The sequence below is a fragment of the Carcharhinus amblyrhynchos genome, chromosome 30 (assembly GCF_965287045.1).
Source record: "Carcharhinus amblyrhynchos chromosome 30, sCarAmb.v2.hapA, whole genome shotgun sequence".
Taxonomy (NCBI): Eukaryota; Metazoa; Chordata; class Chondrichthyes; order Carcharhiniformes; family Carcharhinidae; genus Carcharhinus; species Carcharhinus amblyrhynchos.
In genome coordinates this window covers 18,719,359-18,742,169 of record NC_137353.1, presented here as the reverse complement: position 1 = coordinate 18,742,169, position 22,811 = coordinate 18,719,359, and the positions used below count along the sequence as shown (strand labels likewise).

General features: G+C 41.3%; 1 protein-coding gene across 5 annotated transcripts in view; it reads right to left on the bottom strand.

Moving 5' to 3' along the window:
* Nucleotides 1-22,811, bottom strand: part of ubr4 (ubiquitin protein ligase E3 component n-recognin 4) — a 203,486-nt gene that overhangs the window by 66,511 nt on the left and 114,164 nt on the right. For 4 of the 5 annotated variants that reach the window (XM_080215508.1, XM_080215511.1, XM_080215510.1 and 1 more), the window contains 19 exons: nt 22,216-22,320; nt 20,203-20,340; nt 19,464-19,632; nt 19,207-19,303; nt 18,289-18,396; nt 17,163-17,276; nt 15,670-15,879; nt 15,200-15,349; nt 14,864-15,091; nt 14,459-14,537; nt 13,564-13,800; nt 12,195-12,360; nt 5,680-5,824; nt 5,467-5,552; nt 5,226-5,313; nt 2,983-3,176; nt 1,956-2,195; nt 916-1,054; nt 586-711 (listed from right to left, as the gene is read on the bottom strand). In XM_080215508.1, the coding sequence (XP_080071634.1) occupies nt 586-711; nt 916-1,054; nt 1,956-2,195; nt 2,983-3,176; nt 5,226-5,313; nt 5,467-5,552; nt 5,680-5,824; nt 12,195-12,360; nt 13,564-13,800; nt 14,459-14,537; nt 14,864-15,091; nt 15,200-15,349; nt 15,670-15,879; nt 17,163-17,276; nt 18,289-18,396; nt 19,207-19,303; nt 19,464-19,632; nt 20,203-20,340; nt 22,216-22,320 (2,819 nt within the window). The remainder of the gene's footprint in view (nt 1-585; nt 712-915; nt 1,055-1,955; nt 2,196-2,982; nt 3,177-5,225; nt 5,314-5,466; nt 5,553-5,679; nt 5,825-12,194; nt 12,361-13,563; nt 13,801-14,458; nt 14,538-14,863; nt 15,092-15,199; nt 15,350-15,669; nt 15,880-17,162; nt 17,277-18,288; nt 18,397-19,206; nt 19,304-19,463; nt 19,633-20,202; nt 20,341-22,215; nt 22,321-22,811) is intronic. The other variant, XM_080215509.1, reaches the window with a different exon arrangement.

Here is a 22,811-nt window from a genome sequence, read left to right as displayed (position 1 = left end):
AACTGAACGGGGTAAATCAATCTTCATCACTTAATCATGGAATAGACACAATAATTGCTAGACATTCCAGGCATAGCTTATTTCACATTCTTATTCTAGGGAAATATTTCTGACATTGGAACTCCCTTGCTCCCTTTGTCCATCCATTCCTCTCTATCTTTAAAAGTAATCTTTAATCGCATCTATTCAGTGCAGTTTTTAGTTGCCACTTTGAACATAGAACACTACAGCACAAACAGGCCCTTCGGCCCACGAGTTGCGCCGATCACATCAACACCTACCAATCTATAGACCTATCTATAACCCCCAATCCCATTAAACCCCATATACTCATCCAGAAGTATTTTAAAAGACCCCAGCGAGTTCGCCTCCACCACCACTGATGGCAGCCGATTCCATTCACTCACCACCCTCTGAGTGGAAAACTTACTCCTAACATCACTTCTGTACTTTCCTCCCCCCGTTGTGTCTGCTTCTCTGAATATTTCTGTGACGCGTGGCTGAGATTCCATTCATGACTAAAGGGATATAAATGGGCGAGTTGTTGTGCTAACTGTCACCCAACCAGAGCAACACACCCTTTACCTGTGGTTTCTCAGGAGCTGCTTCACTGACTTTCACCAACAAAGTTTCAAGCTGTGGCCTGTGTCCCATCAGCTGATGATAAACACGATCAGCTTTATCCAACAAAGTGTTTATGTTTGTGACTGCCTGCAGGACAAAAACCAAAACATAATGTTAGAAAAAATGACAACACAGCGATTTAAACAACAGAAAGACAAAATGTATCAAAAGGGCTGGAGTCCACTGAGTTCTTAACCAGACATTCCCAAAATTTCGTACATCAAAGCGAAAGGGCATTAGTTACTGGAAAAGTCAGAAACTTAATGAGAATATTTCCCCAGACAACTTCACCTTCTTTCTGTCCTCTTCATTTTCAATCGGATCCACTGCACAGCATGGCTTGGCATGCAGCATGAAATCAAACCGGGCGTATTTGCAGAATCCACAGGCATTACACAGAAATGGATCTTTTTCATCATAGTTAATAGACCTGTAAAGACAAAGCCGAATTACTCACAATGAACAGAATTTGCTCAAGATGTTACCCTCGCAAGTCAAAAGACTCAACAGCAAATGAAAGCAAGATCACTCTCGAGTCAGAATTCAGTTTTTCAACAAACTTCGGAGTCAAATCAAGTCAACTCAACGCAAACAAAGACAGTGTCCTTGGGGTTACTGCAGACCAAAATCTGAACTGGGTTAGCCACATAATCACTGTGACTAAAAAGCAGATCAGAGATTAGGATTCTGAGGTTAGCAATTCGCTCCTAACCCAGTGTGATACACTTGCCTGGAGGAGTATGCTCCAACAATATTGAAGAAACTTAACTACTGGATTGTGAGTTACATAATTTCATAGAATCCTAGAACACCTACATTGCAGAAGGAGGCCATTCCGCCCATCAAGCGTGCACTGGTAATAATCCCACCCACATCCTATCCCTGTAACCCCACGTATTTATCCTGCTAATCCCCCTGACACTAAGGCACATTTAGCATGGCCAATCACCTAACCAACACATCTTTTGGACTGGGGGAGGAAACTGGAGCAGCTGGAGGAAACCCACGAAGTCAGAGGGAGAACATGTAGACTCCACACAGACAGTGACCCAAGCTGGGAATCGAACCCAGGTCCCTGGCACTGTGAGACAGCAGTATTAACCACTGTGCCATCGTGTTGCCCCAATTTAGAAGGACCACGAAGGGAGATTTGTTACAAATCGTAGAGCAGTGATTGATAGCCAGTAAAATACATTAATACCATCCAAATGTCATATATACAGAGCACTATCTGAGAGAAATCTCTAAACTCTACAATAAAGTGTAGTTTTGTTCTGTTACTGTTTAGTCTCATTTTATCATAGCATCAACTGTCCACAATCCCCACTCACCTGCATTTGTGACACTGATACACGTTCTCCCCGCAGTTACCACAAACGCCTGGATTGGCAGGAACAGATGCACTGCAGCGTGGACATTGCAAGGTTTCTGTTGATGCCTGGTAATTCTCATAAAAGTCTGCAAACTCAATCATGAGGTTAGATGCTACAATGGGGAGCGGGAGGTCGATCTTCACTTCAGTCTGACCTGGTGTTAATTGGACTTTTTTAGCTTTGTGCCAACGAGCAGGCCTAAGGAGAGATGGTCACTTAGTTGGTGAGGCAAAAATCACAATGTTCAACTTCAGTCACATTATAAACTGTAAAATTTAAAGTATCCCATTATCCTGTTGCTATTAAAATCACCTAAAATGATCAAGCAGAAAAGGCCAATACTACCTTCTGGCTGTGTTTCCCATTCAAGAAAGAATTTGTAATTATGACAGCCTTTTTGAGACTCAGAATGTCTCAAAGCACTTCACAGCCAATTATGAAGTGTCGTCACTGCTGGGGAAATGATGTATCCAATGTATGCATGACAAAACCCACAAACAACAATGAAATAAACGGCCAGGCATTTGACTTAGTGATGTGGACTAAGGGATAAACATTGGCCAGGACAACAGGAAAACTCCCATGATCTTTTTTGAATAGTGTAATGGAATCCTGTATGTCCACATGAGAGCGCAGATGGTTTCACATCTCATCGAAGAGAAAGCATTTCTAATAGCCCACGTTCCCTCTGTACTGTACTAGAGCGTCAGCCCAGATTGTGCGCTCAGGTTTGTGGAATGGGGCCTACAACCCCCAAACTCAGGGTTGAGAGCACTACCACCAAATCAAAGCTGACAATCATGTAAAAAACTTTCACCTCAAAGTATAAAGAGTGGCAAGGTGATATTCATTACTATAGCCCGAGCACACAATAATTCAGTCAGAATCAATATGCAAACTGCACAGACTGCTTATGGAAAGGTTAAGACTAAATATTCATCAATCATCATTTATAAGGACATTAATGTCATTGCCAGATACTCACTTATTTTTTAGTTCTACAATAGCTTGCACGGTTCTGTTGTTGTAGTACAGGTTGATGGTGCGAACCATCTTAGTGCGTTTTAGATCTCCAATCTTCACAGTCACTTTGCTGATGGTGTGACTGCCAATCAGTTTCACCACTTGCTGCGTGGTCGTGTAGCGTGTGTCTACCTTGATTGACGAAAGTTTAATATTCTGAAGAGATAAAATTTTGGTAGTTTTAATTCACGTGGACAACGTACACAAGAAAACCAAATGTACCGAGGCAACTAACAGTTCAGTGTGAGATTCATTCCTTCGGCCAGTTTCAACTATTGATCTCTCTGATGAAAACATTATTCTGGGAAGCCGCTTTACCCGAAAGGGACATCACTCAATCATCAGGAAGTGGGGGGTTTCTGTGAAATGGTATTGTTGACATGCTGATTTAACTGGTACAGACCATATCAACAGAAAGCTATACAATTGATTTATTTCAAAACCACCTGAGAAGTAACTGAGCAGATTGCCTTACGAATCTGGTAGAATTTTTTGATGAGGTGACAAAAACGGTTGACGATGGGTGAGCCGTTGATGTCATCTATATGGATTTCAGTAAGGCGTTTGACAAAGTCCCTCACGGTAGGCTGGTAGAAAAGGTTAAGGCACATGGGATACAAGGACAGGTAGCTAGATGGATTGAAAACTGGCTGGGCAATAGGAGACAGAGAGTAGGAGTGGAAGGGTCCTTTTCTGGCTGGAGGACAGTCACCAGTGGTGTGCCGCAGGGCTCAGTACTGGGACCTCTCCTCTTTGTAATATATATAAACGACTTGGAAGAGGGCGTACGTGGTGTGATCAGCAAGTTTGCAGATGACACCAAGATGGTAGGATTGGTGGATACTGAGAAAGATTGTCAGGTGACACAGCAGGATATAGATAGGTTGGTATATTGGGCAGATGGAATTTAATCCTGACAAATGCGAGGTGATACATTTTGGAAGGAATAATGCAGGGAGGAGTTACATGATAAAAGGTAGACCGATTAAGAGCACAGAAATACAGGGGGACCTGGGAGTGCAGGTGCACAAGTCTCTGAAGATGTCAACACAGGTAGAGAAGGTTGTGAAGAAAGCTTACGGAATACTAAGGACGTGGAGATCCTGGAGAGCGTGCAGAGGAGGTTTACCAGGATGCTGCCTGGTATGGAAGGACTGAGTTACGAGGAAAGATTGGAAAAACTGGGGCTCTTCGCCTTAGAAAGACGGAGATTAAGGGGGGATCTGATAGAGGTGTATAAAATAATGAAGGAAATAGATAGAGTCAACAGTGGCAGGCTTTTCCCTGGATTGGGGACAACTATTATGAGAGGTCATGATCTAAGGGTGAGGGGGAGAAGTATAATTTGGATACTAGAGGAAGGTTTTTCACGCAGAGGGTCGTGGGGGGTATGGAACGCGCTACCAAGTAAGGTGGTGGAGGCAGGCATGTTGGACTTGTTTAAGGTTTACTTAGATAGACACATGAGGGAAACAGGGATGGAGGGTTATAGTAGACGGTATTAAAAAGGGCCAGAACCTCGGGATGACTCTGGATATGTAATATTACGTGTTAATGTTTTGTCTCTTTTAATCCACAGGTGTCGGTCCACCTTGTTGTCAAACGAGGGGCATGCACATGGTGGGTCGTGCGTGGGCTGCTCTTGGAGGTTTCAAGAGTGGCCTAGTACTTCGTGTCGTTGTGTGTGCTTAATCCTGGACCAGCAGACAGGCACCACAACAGCTCAGTGACTATCACTGCTAGCTGTGCAGATACATGGATTTGGGCCTGTGTCTGTGGGAGTTTGCGCATTCTCCCTGTGGTTGCGTGGGTTTCCTCCGGGTGCTCCGGTTTCCTCTCCCACACCCCAAAGATGTGCTCTTAGGCTGATTGGTGTACCAAATTGACCCTACACTATTCTCCCCTGAATCTGGCTACATTAGGGGTACCATTCACATACACACAGGGCAGGGTAGGTGTAGGAAAATGCTTTGTTGAAATGGTGGCACGGGCTCGTTGGGCCTGTTTCCTGTGCTGGGTTGTTCTTTGTATGACTAAACAATATTACTCGTGGAAGAAACTGCTAACAATGACAGAGAACCACAAGGAACTAGCTGTCAAGGAACACCCTCAAGGAACAACTTTCCAGAGGAAAGGATAAAACTTAACAGTAGAGCTTATTGCAATGTCAGGCACATACTGAGCCAGGTGTACTTCTATACTTACAGTGAACGGTACCTCGGGGTTATTACAGACAAGACATGGATCACTTTCTAGGTAATAGCCATCAAACTCGACTAGACCAGACAGCATGCTGGAACAAAACAAAAGCAGAAAAAATAGGAACATTATGAATTATTTAAGCAGCATAAAAGCACACCGCAGCACCTCTTCAACAGTTCTAGATGGACATAGGATATGCTCACTTATGTCAAAGGACAGACGTTTAAACAAATATATTACTCACTTATAAATGTTGGAGTTGGGGTGGTTGGTGAGAATATGGTTCTGAGTACGAAGAATCTCAACTGCTTTGTGTGAATATTCTTTCAGCTAGGATGAGAACAAAGGCGACAAGTTGTATTCAGCACCAATAGGAACTTGCAAAGCAACCAAAATCTCTACAACAATTATCATATAACAGTCGTCAGTCAGCCACAGTTTATTGACATTTTCTTACCTTTTTTTCAGTCTGTGGAGTCTTGAGCGAGAAATATCCCAGCAGATCAACAAATTGTGCAGCTTTGCGTCCATAAGCTGGAAGCTCCGGCCAAATTGACCACATCAGGTCCAGCAACAGCTCTTGCTGTGATTTGCCAGAGCTCCTAATCACAACAAATCAAAAAATATAGGTATGGGCAATGAATCAAATCACCACCATGAGATAGTGGGTTCCCATGGCATACCTGACATCACATCTACTTCATGTCCCCTGTTCTCAACCTCCTCAGTACCCCCATTCCAATGCCCCCCTATTCCCACTAACCAGCTCTTGATCTGACTCTCCACACAATTCCCCTCTTTCCCGTTGCTGCTGACTCCACACGTCCCAGTCCTGGACTTCACTCTCTGAAGAGTCCCTGCAACATCTGTGGCAACCCAATCCTGAAGCCCTTGGGCTTCACCAAGGGGGTCTAACCAGATGCTGCACAGCTAAGGACAGCTTTCACCTCATTGTATTGCAGGCAAAGTCCAACATACCATTTAAACTTGCTGAGGTTTTTTTTTCCTATCTGCCCACTAATATTTAGTAATTCTGTACTTAGATTCTAAATCTTTCTTGCCATTTACAAAATACTCTGATTTGTCTACCGTGGGTTTAAAGTAGATGACTTTAGATTTGCCAGATAGGGGAACAGCATGCAACAGTCAAGCAATTTTACAAACACGGATCAGGTAAAAACTCTGCAGTCCTGTCACATCCAGTCGTAAATGGTGCTGGGCAATGAAACAATTACCATAAATTGTGGGGTAAAAGATGATCCCATTTTCCCCCAACCCTAAAAAAAATCCATTTTTTGCATATACTCAGCATATTTTCAGCCACAACATGATAAACTTACACTGGTGATCAGCCTTAACTTTTAGTCCCTCAGATACAAGTTTTACCTTATAACTGGATGCAAGGGATCCAGCAGGCAATACAGAATGGGTTGCAAAGGTGAGTGGGGTTTCAAGGCACATCCACTCAAATCAGATCCCACATTGCAAGCAACAAACAAAAATGAGTCTTCCGACAAAACACAAGTAGTATGAAACTAAAAGTTGCAACATTTGATAACTCATCGAGTGATTGTGCGGCAGTGAGAAAATTTGGTGTGAAAGAAAAAAACTGCAAGGACAGGAGGAGGAGGAACCCGCTCTGAAGACTTGCATGACCAAATGCGCCACAAGGAGGGATCTTATTGAAACTTACAGGATATTGAGAGGCCCTGGATAGAGTGGACGTGGAGAGGATGTTTCTATTAGTAGGAAAAATTAGAACCAGAAGGCACAACCTCAGGCTAAAGGGACGATCCTTTAAAACAGAAGAGGAATTTCTTCAGCCAGCAAGTGGTGAATCTGTGGAACTCTTTGCTGCAGAAGGCTATGGAGGATAGGTCATTGAGTGTCTTTAAGGCAGAGATAGATAGGTTCTTGATTAATAAAGAGGTTATGGGGAAAAAGGCAGGAGAATGGGGATGAGAAAATTATCAGCAATGATTGAATGGTAGGGCAGATCCAGTGGGCCAAATGGCCTAATTCTGCTCCTATTTCTTATGAGAAAAGGGACCAGGCACTGGCCTGATTATGAGAAGCATGTACTGAAATTGGCCCTCAAAAATTGTCAGAAAGGTTTCATCGTCACTAGAAATGCAACATGGATATACCCTCTTAAGCAGATCAAAGTAAACCTTGATCTGGCAGAGATTTCAGCACAAAAGCTAATTGTGTAGTTGGTTTGGGGAATCAAAATTTGATTCAAGTTATTATCATCTTGTGTATTGGGATACAGTGAAAGATATTGTTCCTTGCATGCTATACAGGCAAAACATACTGTTCATAAGGTACGTCGGGGAAAAGGAAAGGATATAGAGAGAGATACGTATATCTATCTATATATGTATCTATACATAATGTTGCAGGACAGTTTAGAAGAGTTAGAGTTCAGTTTTAAAAGTGCAGAAGGGGTGTCAAAGATGAAATTAGAGGGCTATACTGGGAGTAGCTCGCAAGAGGTCACGATGCTCTGGTGCTATCAGACCAAGATCGCTTAGAGACAATGCAACATTGTGATGCTAAGATGATCAGATTCCAGCTCCTCATCTCATCAGCAATAATGACACAAGTACCCATTATGCCACATGCGCAACATGGAGGAAATGCCAATGAATTTTGATGTGCCCAGCTACTGAACTATGCAATGGGAATGTTTGAAAACAGTTCTAGTGAAAACCACAGGGCATTTGATGAAGAAATTTACAGTGGTACTAAACTGTATGGTCAACAGAACAAAATTAGTACCTATGGTAACTTTAAAATGTAAAACCATGCCAAAAATCAAGTTCGTACAGGAACTTTTAAGCACGTCCATGACAACGATTGGATGGTTGACGATAGAATGAAATTATGGATTGACAATGTGGAATAGGTGTCCCGTGGCTTACTGGCATAGGTCACATTTCAGATTCCATATAAACAAGGAGAACAAGATTTGTCTGAGAGTTAACACCAAAATTGCAAGTAAACCAGGGGTTCTAAAATCAATAGTTTAATCTTTGAAAGTGTGCCTCAACAAGTCATTCATGTTTGAGCCCAAAGGAATATATGGGTGGTTGATGGAGATGCCCCGTCCAAAAGACAGGAAGAAAAAAATGTCAGACTGACTACTTTATAAAATCTTATATTTAAAATGGACAAACTGACCTGCCTGACTAGCCTGACTCAAACTGCAAAACTTCTTGCCTTCAGAAACTAGCAGGGACCTATTTGCCTTTAAAGAGGCACTAATGCCCTTTGGAATTTGATTTGCTGCTTGCACAAAGAAATGCACCAATACCTTTTACATTTCAAAGGAGGAACTCTGGCCATGGAGATGGTATGCCAGCAAGGACAAAAGGGATGCCGACTCCTATATTAAATATCCTGAGATTCCAGACCTAAAAGAAATACATCCTTTGTCCAAAGCTCAGACGAACTGGTGGGAGGTATGTCACATGACCATCTCCAAGTTGTTCAACATGATATTGCTGTATGGAACTAATATCAGGCAGTCAGCCAAGAGATAGCAGGAGAAAGAGTTTTGTCCAGGTAAATTGCCTGGCCCTCACCTACACACTGTATACTACTGGAAACATCAGAACTCCTGGATCAATGTTTGCAAAATTAAATTCATCTCTGCATGCCTTCTTCCATCATGGAAGTACCCACTCTGGGAAGACTGATCACCCTGCAAGTTTCAGCCCGTTAACCTCTAAAGGGAGACACTGTTGGACTTGTGATTCTGGACTCAGGAGACGTTAATCATGGTCTTGCCCTGTATCCTTTTTCTTTTCCTTATCCCTCTTTTAATGTCCAAGTGCAAAAGGAACTGATGTTGCAAAACCTCTTCTTGCATTTTGCGTACGCGTGTAAGATAAACCTACGCTCATCTCAGATTTGCTGTGGGTTTATTAATAGGGGATTGGATCACTCCAAAATTAATCATTGGGGAAAATATGCCACTAGTTTTTAAAAATTCTTTCATGAAATGTGGGCATCACTGGAAAGAACAGCAGTTGTTGCTCATCCCCAACTGTCCTTGAACTAAGTGACTTGCTAGGCCATTTCAGAGGGCAGTCAGAGTCAACCACATTGCTGTGGTTCTGGAGTCACATGTAGGCCAAACTAGGTAAGGCTGGCAGATATCCTTTCCTAAAGGACATCAGTGAACCAGATAGTCACCATAGTTTCATGGTCACCATTACTGCGACTAGCTTTCAACTCCAGGTTTTATTAATTGAATTTAAATTCCACCAGCCATTCTTCGGTGCATAGCCTGGACCTCTGGATTACTAGTCTGGTGATAGTGCCACTACATCATCTTCATATAAACAGAGCACCTGTCTGTTTATGGATGGATACGGAGAAGAGAAATCCAGGCTGTAGTTAATCCTCCTCCCACCTGTGAGAGAGAGGATAAGCCTTCATAAAGGGTGGAAATACAAATGCTTGATGTCTTGTGTGGTTTTGTCATCAACTAACAGGATATTAGTGCACAACTGTCATCAGAGCACTCAAAAAGTGTGGAATATCCAAGTCAATGGATGGAGTGAGGGATGATTTGTTGTGGACAGATGATCCTGAAACTGAAAGCACCACATCTGATCCAAGGGGGATGCTTCTGACGACTCCATAGACAAAAAGTCTCAAGGAATTCCATGAATTCTTTTCATTGGATGCCAAAGCCAATGAATTTTATTGGTTTTCAAATGCTTTCATTGTGGTTAAAGGCATTTGTTAACAATTAATTTAATATGAATTATCAGTTTTATATTTTTTAATGTTTCAAAATGGCAGCCACCCATGCACACTGGCACTCACATTTTACGTTCAGCATACAAGTAGTTCAGCAAGTCCAAATTCAGGAACTACCAAAACCCCATTTCCAACAATCAACTTACGTGTCAACGTCTACAACATGACTTCACACTTGCAAACACTGGAAGCAGCACGTGACAGACAGAGTTCAGCAATCCCACAGCCAACGGATCAGATCAAAAGCTCTGTAGTCCCGGCACATCCAGTCATAAATAGTGGTAGACAATTAAACAACTATTGTAGCTAGACATACTGTTCCAGTCCAGCTCCAATACTAGTACGATCTGATAATGTGAAAAATTGCTTAGGATTTCTTACCCACAAAAAAAAGACAAACCCAATCTGGCCATATACAACCAATCAGCCTCATCGCAATCATCAGCAAAGTAATGAAAAGTGTCAGTGACAGTGCAATCAAGTGACACTTACACACCAAATAACCTGCATGCTGATGCTGTTTGGGTTCCGAAAGGGCCACTCGGCTCCTGACTTCTACGCAGCCTTGGCCCAAACATAGATAAAACAGCTGAAACTCAAGAAGGGAGATGAGACTGTCCTTGACATCAAGGGGAAAACTCAACACTGGTTGTAGTCATACCTATCACAAAGGAAAATGATTGTGTTTATTGGAGGCCAATCATTTCAGCCCCAGGACTGTGGGAAGCACAGGTGTTCCTCAAGGTAGTGTTCCAGGCCTAACCATCTTCAGTTGCTTCATCAATGAACCTTCACTCCATTATGAGGTAACAGATATTTGCGCAATGTTCAGAACTGCTCATAACTCTTCAGATATTGAAGTAGTCCATGTCCATATGCAGCAAGGCCTGGGCAACATTCAGACATGGGCTGATAAATGACAAGCAGCAGTCATGCAAAACAAGTGCCAGGCAATGATCATCTCCAGCAAGAGAGAATCTAACCATTGCTCTTTGACATTCAGTGCCAATGCCATTACTGGATCACCCACCATTCGCACCCTGAGGTGGGGTGCAGAGGCATTATCATTGACCATGAACTGAACTAGATCAGCCGTATAAACATTGCAACTACAAAAGCAGGTCAGAGATTGGGACTTCTGATGCAAATAATTTATCTCCTGATTCTCAAGGCTTGCCATCTACAAGGCACAAGTCAAGAATGTGATGGATTACTCTCCACTTGCCTTGAGAGTGCTGCTCCATCAACATTCAAGAGGCTGAGCACGTCCAGGATAAAGACAAGGGTAACTGCTCTTGACATCAAGGGGAAAACTCAACACTGGTTGTAGTCATATCTATCACAAAGGAAAATGATTGAGGTTGTTGAAGGCTGGATCAGCATCACATCCAACAACACTTCCAAAGAATGAACATTCATTCACTAACGCACATGGGGAGATATGTGCACTATATACGAGATGCACTGCAGCAACTCACCAAGCGTTCTTCAACAACAGCTTTTACATCTGCAGCCTAGAAGGACAAGGACAGGAAAGGCAGAGGAACATCACCACCTGAAAATTCCCCTCCAAGCCACTCACAAGCCTGACTTGGAAATATTTCAATATTCTTTCATTGTTATTGGGTTAAAATCCTGGAACTCCTTCTCTAAAACATCGTGTGATTACCATACCAGATGGACTGCAAATGATTTTGGTTCACCACTGTATTCTCAAGGGCAATTAGGGATAGGTAACAAATGCTGGCATTGTCAGTAACGATATAAAAAATTGCCCCAACATTGAATTCCATCTTTCAATTTTGCTCACTCAGTTAATGTTCATTTGCAATTTTCTGCTCCCATTTATGCCACTGCGATATCCAACATAGTGATGTTTGAAAACCTCCTCGTATTTGTTGTTAATTTCCATACATACATCTTTTTCAAGCCTTCCGTGGAAGATAACTGAAGTTCTGTCTCAAATACTGCTACAACTTTGTCTCACTGAAATTGAACTGTGTCTAGTTGGCTATAAACCCAGAAACACCTCCACAATTGACTTCTCTCAGCTGTTGTTATTGTAGCTTCCTACACAGGGCTCTAAGTTCAGCCATGCATTGCTTAAACTGTTCAGATTACGACATTAACAGGCCATTAGCCCTAAGCAGTGCATGTTGGTGTTTATCCTCTTAAAAATGAAACGGACCCTTGACTTACCTATAGATGTGTAGAGTAAGGCAGTGAGCCTGCCAACGCACAGACGAGGAGTTCGATTCCAATAGGAAACATCGCAAAAACTGAATCAAAGTTTCTTTGTCAGCAAATTTATTCAACTGACTGACCAAAGCTGTGCAGAGTTGATCTTCCTGACTGCTTGTATTCTCTGTCAAAAACAATGGAGAAAATGTTATCAGCTGGCATGAGCGAGCATGGCATTCCTACTGTTCAGAATGACAGGAACTTGAGTTTTGCTTTCAGATCACTGACAAGGGCACATAAATTGCCCACCCCTAGGTGGGCTGAGTCAATGCACTTCCTTCCTTGTGGTGGTGCTGATTCTATCATGTACATCTACCCAAAATACAAGGTATTCCAAGGTTTTGACCAAAGGACAAGAAAGAGTAATGATAAATCCACATCTTGACCTGAGATGCTGCCGCAGTTATTGATTTAGTCTGATTTTGTTTTCTCCCATTAGTACAGTAGGAATATTTTATGTAGTTTTGTATCTTGCTAGGATACTTTACAGGGCGACAAGTCAGGCAACATTTCTAGACAGATTCAACATGGATTAGAAATAGAGTAAAGCACTTGCAACACTGTCCCATAAACCACACCATAAGCTACTACCAGGGTAGTTACAAAAGAGGTTAGATATAGAGTAAAGCTCTGTTCCATCAAGCATTCCCAGGTCAATTGCAGCATTGTCAAGAGGATATCATGCGTCTCTTTCAACAAAGTTCTTAGCCTTGGGAAGAACCTTGATTGCTTTCCAGTATAAATGTTTCCATTTCCTATACCAGTCAACCTGTCGTTTTACAGCACGGCTGCCAATTTTGTTAAATCATGGCGACCATTGTTTTGTGGATCTGTAATAACTACAAAACAAATCGAGCACACCAGACTTCAGAATTTCATGCAGCACTGTCAGCAGAAAACAGTCCAGACCCCCTACAGTTTGAATCTGGTTTTGACCCCAGGTTCAGAAACTGAAAGGATAGCAAATTTACCCACTGCACAGTCACATTTTTATTTAACAGATTGTCACGGGGGGGAAAATGTAAATATTAACTGTTTACTATCACATTCTTTAAAAGGAACTCTAAAATCAGTGACATTGAAGGAAAATCTAGAATTCATGCATGGCATTATCTGCAGCCATAAGTAATCCAACTACTGGTTGAGGTTCAAGTCTGTAGATTTTTTTCTCTGACCTAATATCTAAATTCCATTTTTATTTGTTTTAACAGTTATTTTAAACAATATTTTTATTTTACTATAAAATTAATTGTATATGCGAATGTACATATAAGAGTAAAATTCTCCCAACAATGGTTTGTACTCTAACAATGTTCTTTTAGCATACCATCTTTCTCCTTCTCTCGCTCCTCTTTCTTGCTCTTTTTGCTGGAGGATTTGGACTGAGACCCAGTCTGCCCTGAGCTGGAGGAGGTTGCAGTTGTCCCAGTGCCCCCTGTACTGCTGGACGATGTTGTCGAAAGCACTTTACTGCCACAGAGTGCACATGAAAGCAACTGGAGGAGAACCGGGGAGACTCCTTCATCCACAAGAAAACTAATCTGCAGCAGGAAATATAAAACAGCTGGAGGGGAGGAGGAGGGGAAGGAAAGAGGCAAACATAGATAAAAAGTTTACTTGATTTACTTACAGCATAAATACAAACCTTAATCCCAGCAAAGTTCAAAAAATTTCTTCTGCTGAAATGATGAGAATGTTTTGTAGCTGTTTTCTAAAAGGCAGTCAATATGCACTTAGTGGAGGGAATGTTGTAATTCATTTAAAATTCATTTATTGTTAAATTGTGGGTGCTTTAAATGGGATTTTGTGCATAAATCTTTGTAGCAGCAGAGTTAATATATTGTTTTAGAAGAAAATTAGTTGCCTGAAAAAGTACTGAAGGTCATGAGATAGATGAATTAAACAAGATGGCTTATATGGCAAAGACTGGCACAGATTTGGTGCACGGTCCATGTCTTGTACCATTCAATTATAATCGGGATGCAGTGATCCCACAGTCTTTACATTAGCTTGAAGGTGTGTGACAGGTCAGCCAAGTCCAGATGTGTGTTTTCTTTGAATCTGGGATATATGAGAAGAAAAATGCTGCTTTTTTTTAAAAAAGTTAGTCAATCTTGAAACTGTAGCAGAACACAGAGGTGGGTCTAAGACTGAGGTTCAATGAATTGTTTGTACGCACACCAACTTTGCAACTTGGAGAAATTAGCGAATGTTACACTTACAATCATCCTTGAGGCAGAATTTCTGCCAGTTTACTGTCCGTTGGCTGGCAATCTCTGCACAGGCCTTTAGATGCTCCATCTGAAAGAGGCAAAGAGATCAACTAACATTTAATCACTTTGAATAAAGCAAAGAGTAACAAACATGCACTGGTAAATTGAAAATTGGCAGTGTTGAAAAATAAAATTGATGAAAGATACAGTGTACATTAAACTGTGAACAGTGCTAAATGCAAGTTCAAGACAAAAGCCTAAAAAGGCCCCTTAATTCAATATTGCAAATAATATTGAATTATTATTCAATAATACAAACACTTATACAGTAGCAGACTAATTTTGAGGACTTAGTGGTCTGCTGTGAGGCAGAAATTTCAGAACCCTGATTATGTGCAGTAAGCATCAACTTACCAAGCTAATGAGTGTGTCGTACTGCAGAGCAGATCCTGATGAAGCTGTGACCACACCACCACGCAAATGGATTCCCTGCTCCTCCAGCAGTTTTTTAATTCCTCGGACATGTGAATCAAGTGTGTGCAGATCTCGCAGCTGACGGTACTTCTCCTTTGATCCGCAAATGAATAGCAAGAGCTTGCGAACTTGACGACGAACGAAGGGAGTCTGCTGAATCATTAGGTACTGGAACGAGAGCAAGTTTTCACTGTTAAAGGAACACAGCAACTGCACAAACATACATGCTAACACAAACTGCTGCTGTTGCAGTGCAACACTGAATCAGGCACTCACTTCCGACAGGAAATAGAACCAAGAATGGTCAAAGATAGGCGGTGGGACCCGAGAGTTAGCATCAGCAATCTTCTTTATTTGGTATGGTAATCTCAGCACCATTTCAGTCAAAAGCTGTGAGTATGCCTCGAATACATCTGCAGCATGACCCTGAAAATCAGCAGATATTAAGGAAGGATTTTAAAAAAGAAAATCCTAAATACTTGTGCCATTGAACCAAACACAATAAAAATTAACATATCTGTCAGCTGCAAAATTTAACTTCATGCAAAAATGTGTATTCTTCCCTCCCCACATTTACATAAACTCTATCTTTTATCTCAAATATGTAAACATATATATATTTTCCCTGCTTTTCAAACATGTTGCAAATCTATAACTAATAGTTTATTTCCCATACTGTAAGCATAATGTCAGTCTTTTTATTGATACTCGACTTCAGTGCCTTCTATTTAATTACAAAGCCTTACCTTCACATATTGTCGCAGGAAGAATGGGCTCATGTCTGGAGGCGATGAAGAAGTGTGTGGTTTCAGGAGCTGACTTGTTACCACAGCTTCTTCTTCACCCTGTTGTGTTTTCCAATAATCCAGCAGTGATTTAAGAACATGGAGGCAATAGTCAATGGCTCCTGAACTTAACAAAGCAGTGGCTGTGGCATTGGAGATTAATGAGGAAGCCTGCAAGGAATATAATAATTACTTTTGCAACCTCCAGGAAATCTATGCTCCTTTTGTCATACCAGTCCAGGCATTAAATATTACATTTTTAAAAAACTGTTCTTTTAAAATGGACCCTAATGAGCTATTAAGGTGGTTGCCAAAGAATCATCTGACTTTTGCAACTTCAACAGCCTAGGAAGCTTACTGGAAAGTTCCAAATTTGATTATAATGGGCAGAGGGCTCTCTTGAATGGACACGTTTAAATAGCACTCTTTGGTGGAATTTCACGCCTGCTACTGTCAAGGCTTATTCCAAAACACAAGGAAAATAAACTTTCCGATTCTCTGACTCTGCCAGGTAATAAAGGATACTACTGAGATTGATTATCAACAATGAAGTGCATAAGACCACTATCTACCTTCTAATGTATATCAATGGTTTTTGATCATGTGAAAATCATTCAGCACAATGAAAGATAATCATTTGTCTTCCATTGTGTATTAATGGCCATTCATCACATGAATGAAACTGTTCTCTGACACTGAAATCTTTTTATCCACAAAACAGGAAGAGACTGAGCAGTCTGTAATGCAGTATTAACCGCACCACAATGGCAAAAAATGGCCATGTCATTCTGCTTTCTAAAGACCAGAGGGGCTTAAAGTTCTTTAGAAGCCTCCTCCAACCAGTTTTGAACAGTTCCTAGGTCACCTGTAAATAAAAAATAGGGCCTCTGGTTAATAGCCATTAGGACCTGTCTATGCAATTGGCTGAATAGTCTTCACTTTGAATGAAGCCTTCTGGTTTGATCCCAGCTATCTGAACCTACCTGAACTTCAGTTCTAGTGGGAAGATCTCCCTCCTTCTTTCACTCTATTCTCAGACACCCAAACTGCTAGCTATTCTGTTTGGTTTTAGTATTTGTGGAAGTCCACTACTGTCTCTAATTATATCTTTCCTGAGAATGTCTTGTGATTGACGTAGCAATAGACCTTTCAAGGGCAGTGTGTGAATAAAAAAAAACCCCTTGTTTAAATCTATGGAAGTTTGCTGCTGTTGACCCCAGACTAGCAGTTTGGGGACACACAGCAGCCTTAGAAATTAAATTACGTTGATTACAGTCAGAAGGGAAAGGAGATTGAGGATTTCAGTCTCTCTCTCGTGCCCCGCCCCACTGTCCTTACATTTTGTTTAAGAACAAGCAGATTTTATAAACTCCCCATAAGTAAAGCAGCTAAAAATTATTTCACTAACAGAAATGGTGCAATGATTTGCACAGGTTTGTTCATCAGTCACTTACCTCAGAAGCAGATTTTGATCCTGATTTAGTTCGGGACATAAAAACACTGAGAAGCCTCATGATCACCAAATGCACTTCATTGAGTGGGCTGCGGTCATTCTTCTTAGAAACATCCTGAGCAACACAATTATAAACAGTCAATTCAGTAAGAGAGATTCTGAATTTCTTAACTTCATTGGTTCTCAAGATATACGCAAAACCGGCAAATTTATAATTACCGGAAGCCACTAATTGCCCTGAGGCAGTGCTGGTGGATTTCCTCTTAAATTACTGCAGTCTAGGTGGTAATAGTCCCCATTTTCTTCTTGTCACTTAACTTTAAAAGCACTTGTTTACTGTGGATGATTTGCTGTGTCACTTCAGGGGACATTAAGAGTCAACCAGGTAGTGTGGGATTGAAGTTGTGTGAGGGCCAGGCCAGACAAAAAGGTTGGCCTCCATTCCTTGAATGGCATCAGAAACCATCTAGATTTTTTAGAACAATCTAGTAGCTTTCATGGTTATTCTGTTGGTGCCTGTCCACAAATTTAAAGATGTCTTGAATTCAATTCCACAGCTTGCCTTTGTGAAACTACAACACTGAGCTTGTCCAGAATCATAACCACCACAGCGTACAATGTGAAGAAAGGTGCTGTTTGGGCACTCATTCCCTTTGTCTGCCCATAACTGCTTGGGTTGCTGTGTGTCAAGTACGTATGTGTAACAACATTCAGTATAATAGACTACAGCGGCATTTTTACTCAGAGACTAGCTGATGCAGTTTGCAGATTTCAATGGATTAGTGCATTCAACATAGCTAACATATAACAAAGTGTTGTAATATTGGGATTCATTGACACCAATGAACCTCTAAGCCTGAATAATCATTAGGATATATACTACACAAACTCTGCTCTGTCACTTCAAGTTCTGGGGATAGGGCCTGGGTGGGATTGCGGTCGGTGCAGATTTGAAGGGCCATGAATGTGGGTGGGAGAAGGGAGAATTCAAGGGTCCAAATTATTATGTAATATCTCCATGTGATCACCACAACAGCCCTGCACAAACCTAGGAGCTGCTTATCAATAGAAGGTTCACTTTTAAATGCTGAAAAGCACATGAAGATTGACTGCTGAGGGCCCAGTACCTTCTTGTCCATGCACAGTTCTGCAATGAGTTGAGACAGAAGGTTGTCCAAGGCTCCTTTATCTTTCTCATCTTCTCCATCCAGGTCTGCAGTCAGCATTAAGATTACCTTTTGGATGACAGGAAATGTACATAGAAAATGTCAATAACGCATGAAGCCTGTGCACAAATTAAAGACATTTCCAAACTGATCAACAGCATAAAAACTGGTCCCTGATTTTTTTGTTAACTGCATTTCCTTTATGGTTGTTATTTGTTAATTCTCCTTTATGATGGCTATTCATTTGTTCCTGTAGAATGTTTTGATACTTGTAAAAGGAGCTGAGATGTCAAAGTGTGCTGGAACTGGAAGCTTTCCCTAAACTCAAAAGGAGGATCAAGTCCTGACCTACTCCACCAGACAGTTAGTTAGTTCTATTTTAAGAGATGCTTCATTTTGAAGGGTTTTAACTGGCTTATGTGACGGGACTGCATTCTATGTTACAAGTTAGGTGTATTGCTAATGTTTAAGGGATCAAAGACCAAATGAAGCAGATGAGAGGTACAAGACACAATCACTAATCAGTGTTGCACAAGAAAATGCAGTGTGTTTAGAATTATAAAGAGTTCAATGCTACAAAATGACAATGATACGAGCTCAGATTGCATCAATTTTAGTGCATCCACATCCTTTAATTGGCTTTGTAACGGAAGGGAAACAAAAACCAGAGCAAGCCCTAGACATGAAGCACTTAGCATTTTTCCATTTCTGATCCTTGGTGTCACTGCAATTTCTCCAAACGACAACACAATACATTCAGCACTTATCTCTCCGATGGACCTAATATGCCAATTTCTACCCAACATAAAACTACGTTTTGTATCACCCTAGAAATGTAAAATAAGTCAGATAAAGTCTGCTGGGACAAACAATTTTCACCTGCATGTAGGGGATGGCTCGAACTCCACCAACGTGACGGAGCTGTGGCAGATGCTGTAAAAGTCTCTCGAGTAGCATCAGACGCACCATGTGCAGCCTGTGAGATAAGGAGTAAAGGGGATTACTCAAGCACCAGCCCTTTACACAACTTTTCATTGAACTTCTGGTTAAGGTCCGAGGAAATCTAACCCGTTTTAAACTGCACCTGAATTGGAAGAATAACTTTACAATTTTGAGATTAAAATGCATTTTCTCACCTGTTGCTCGTATGTAGGTCACCTTCTGTTTCACCTTCTCCTTCTGACCCTTCTCCTTCTTGCTGTCCAGTTGTGGTACTAATGGCTCCCGTGCTGGAACTGACACTGCCTGGTCCTGTAGGATGCCCCTCAACTGTAGTATCTCCATATGCACTACTGCGTCCAGACACTATATAGATTTTTTAAAAATGTTAACCTGTATCTCGCTATATTATACATACATACACACGATCATTTGCATAGATGCGTATTTATATATACGCCACTATGGGTTATTATGGCTACATGAACTGATGACTGCACAATTATATATTTTGTGTCAATAATTTCTTCCTGAGAACAGTGAGGTAATAACAAGTGTGATTAATTTATTTCTCGGGCCCTATTCCTGTTCAGGCTGATTGTGGCATACTGTTGTCTCCACATTACTGTCATCCCTGAAATAACACAATACCAGAAGTTGCAGTAAGATGGCTGAGGCAACTCTGGTTGCAGAGTATGTAAACCACAGGTAGTGAAGTGAAGATCTGTTGTGAAACAATATGTTCCAATCCTCAAAATATTCTTAAAATATAAATCAACTAGAATGCACTTAAATGCCTTGGCTCTAAAGATAAAAAGGGATTGTGTGTACATAGGGATCAGGTACAAAAATGCAAAGTTTTAAACTAATTTCTCTTCCATCTATTTTATTTTTAAACTGTTAGCATCTTACTGCATATTTAGGTCAAATGCTTACCGCTGTGTTCTCCAGCCACTGAGTCAACAGCACTGCCCCCGCTCTCTGACCCCACACTGCCACCATGCTCCGCAGGTGATGTTCGCAGCGTTGATCCATCTGTTGCCGCTGTGCTCCCTTCATCATCAGAGGCTGGAGCTAAAAGCATAGCAACGGCTGTTACAGGTAAAAACACCATATTTACAAACCGTGAGCACAAGCACAGACGTTTGAGACAAACATAGCTGCAGACCATGGGCTTGGCACAGCCTTCAGCAGCTTTTCAACATCGCAACAATTAAGAAGCAGGACATTATAGGTACAGAAAATTTCTAGCAGCTGATCAAACAACAAAAAGTTTCTCACATAGACATGAGACCCACAGACAGAAGAAAGCTTTATTCTTCAGCATCTGGACATACAATTAATGACTGCTGAAAAAGACAAAAGGAACTTGGGAGCAGAGAGTTTTGCTTGGTGACTAAGAAATTCTTTAATTTGTCTGCAAAACTGACTTTTCCCATTGTCACACAGACTGGCTGTTCAGCACATTTAAGCACTTAATTTCCATTCAGCTCTCTCTAATAGAAGCCATTTACACAGTGAGCATAGTGGTGATTTAAACTCAGTCCTCATCAAAACAGATGAGTTTTCAAAAACTGCCTCGTTTCATTTATTGGGGATTGTAACTATATAATTAACATCAAGTGACTATACTGAAAGGTAAAGATGCAGGCTAGATGTTGTGGAAGAGCAGAGGAATTTGCGGGAGGGGTAGAGGTTCGCAGGTCATTAAAGGTTGCACTTCAGGTAGATCAAGCCTTAACAGAAGTTAATGAAATTCCAGGCTTTATCACAAGAAGTGTATAATACAAGTCATGAGGTAGCAGGGAGCCTATACAAATTTAATTTGATTTCATAAAAATGAGGAGCCACTATGCAAGACATTTTGAACAGCGAGCAGGATAAACATCTTCATGTGGGCAGCAACTGTGACATTTAGGATTAGACTGGAGAAATAGTTTAAAGAGTTGACTGGAAACAAGAGCAAGGTGACTAAATGCAAGACTGACATTTGCTTATGGTGGAGTGGTAATCACCAACACGGGCAGGATGGGCCAAATGGCACATTTCCTCGTGTGTAGATTCATATCATTTTGCTTAGGGCACCCCCACTCCAAAGAAAATACATGACTTTGCAACTTGCAAAACAATTCTAGCTATAATTATTCAACTGTGTTTATTTTAAATGCTTGGTTCCCATTTAACTCAATGTAACACCTCTCATGGAGCAGGTGTCCAAATAGTAAAGTCAGAATCTTAACTTCTCCGTGGCTGGTTCTTTATCACTTTCCATATCTGTCTCCACCTGTAGGTTATTACTGCCACATTATCACCTTCGAGCCAAGGCGGAGGGGGGAAATCATCTGAGCTATGGCGTTGTCTACAACCTATCAATTACTCTAATTCATGAAATTTAATTCAAGTGAGGCAAATCAATTGGGAACAATTGTCTTCACCTGCCAAACTGAAAATTGTCAGAACTTCACATTTTACACATACAGACACAGAAAATGTTGTCTTGGCTTGAGAGCTAGCCGAAACAAGCAAATAAAGTGAAGACTCCATGGCTTAAAAATTCTTGTTACAGTCAATGCTCAGCTACCTGAGCTAACATCCAATGTCCCTGACTAAGAGTATTAACACAATGGGGGAGTCTTCCCAGGAACTGTAGTGGGCGGGGAATGGACCTCGCAAAGGTCTGTTGACCTCAGGCAGGATTTTCCAATTTCAGGGGGAGCGCAGCCAAAAAATTCCACCCAATATCTTTAACTGTATTGAATTGCACTATAACTTCATTTTATTTAATTCGCAATACAATTTGTAACTACAACTCCACAGCACCACAGAGCCAGCTTAAAATGGCCACCCTGAATCGTCAACACTGTCCAACAACAACTGATACAATGAAGACCCAATCAGACAAACATTTTCTTTCTAAAGACCCATACCAGATTTAGCCATTATAGTTACCTGAGGCTGTGGTATCAGACAGCGTTCCTGCATCCAATGAGGAGGAGCTGGGTGCCTGTCCAGATAGTCCGAGGCTCTGCAGACCCAGTGCACTGCTGCTGCTACCTATTAAAAGGTAAAAATCAACAGAAATCTGATTCAGGACCCCTGCATTCAATCAGCAGGCGTAACAACAAGATACTAAGCTTGTGTTTACGTAAGCAGAATCACATTGCCTGCTTTACAGAATCCAGAATATGTTTCAAAAATCAATAAAATATTAAATTACATAGCTGGAACAGCATCTCTAAAATCCAGACTGGCTGCACCCAGTCAGCGAACTGCATGATTTCATAGGTTTCAAATTCACCAGATCTACAAGTTCAGTCTCACCAAAGTAGAGATTACATAAACTAAGTCAAAGTAACAACCCCGAATGACACATGCTGAATCTGAGCTGCCTGGCTCTGACAAAGTGTCACCACCTGAAACATTAACCTATCTGTTCTCTCTCACAGGCCTTCTGTGTATTTTCTGTCTGAATCCAGGTTTTAAACAAGACAGATGAGCTGAGGGAGCTTTTCTCATTTTTCTTGTTTTGGCTTCTAACACTTTGA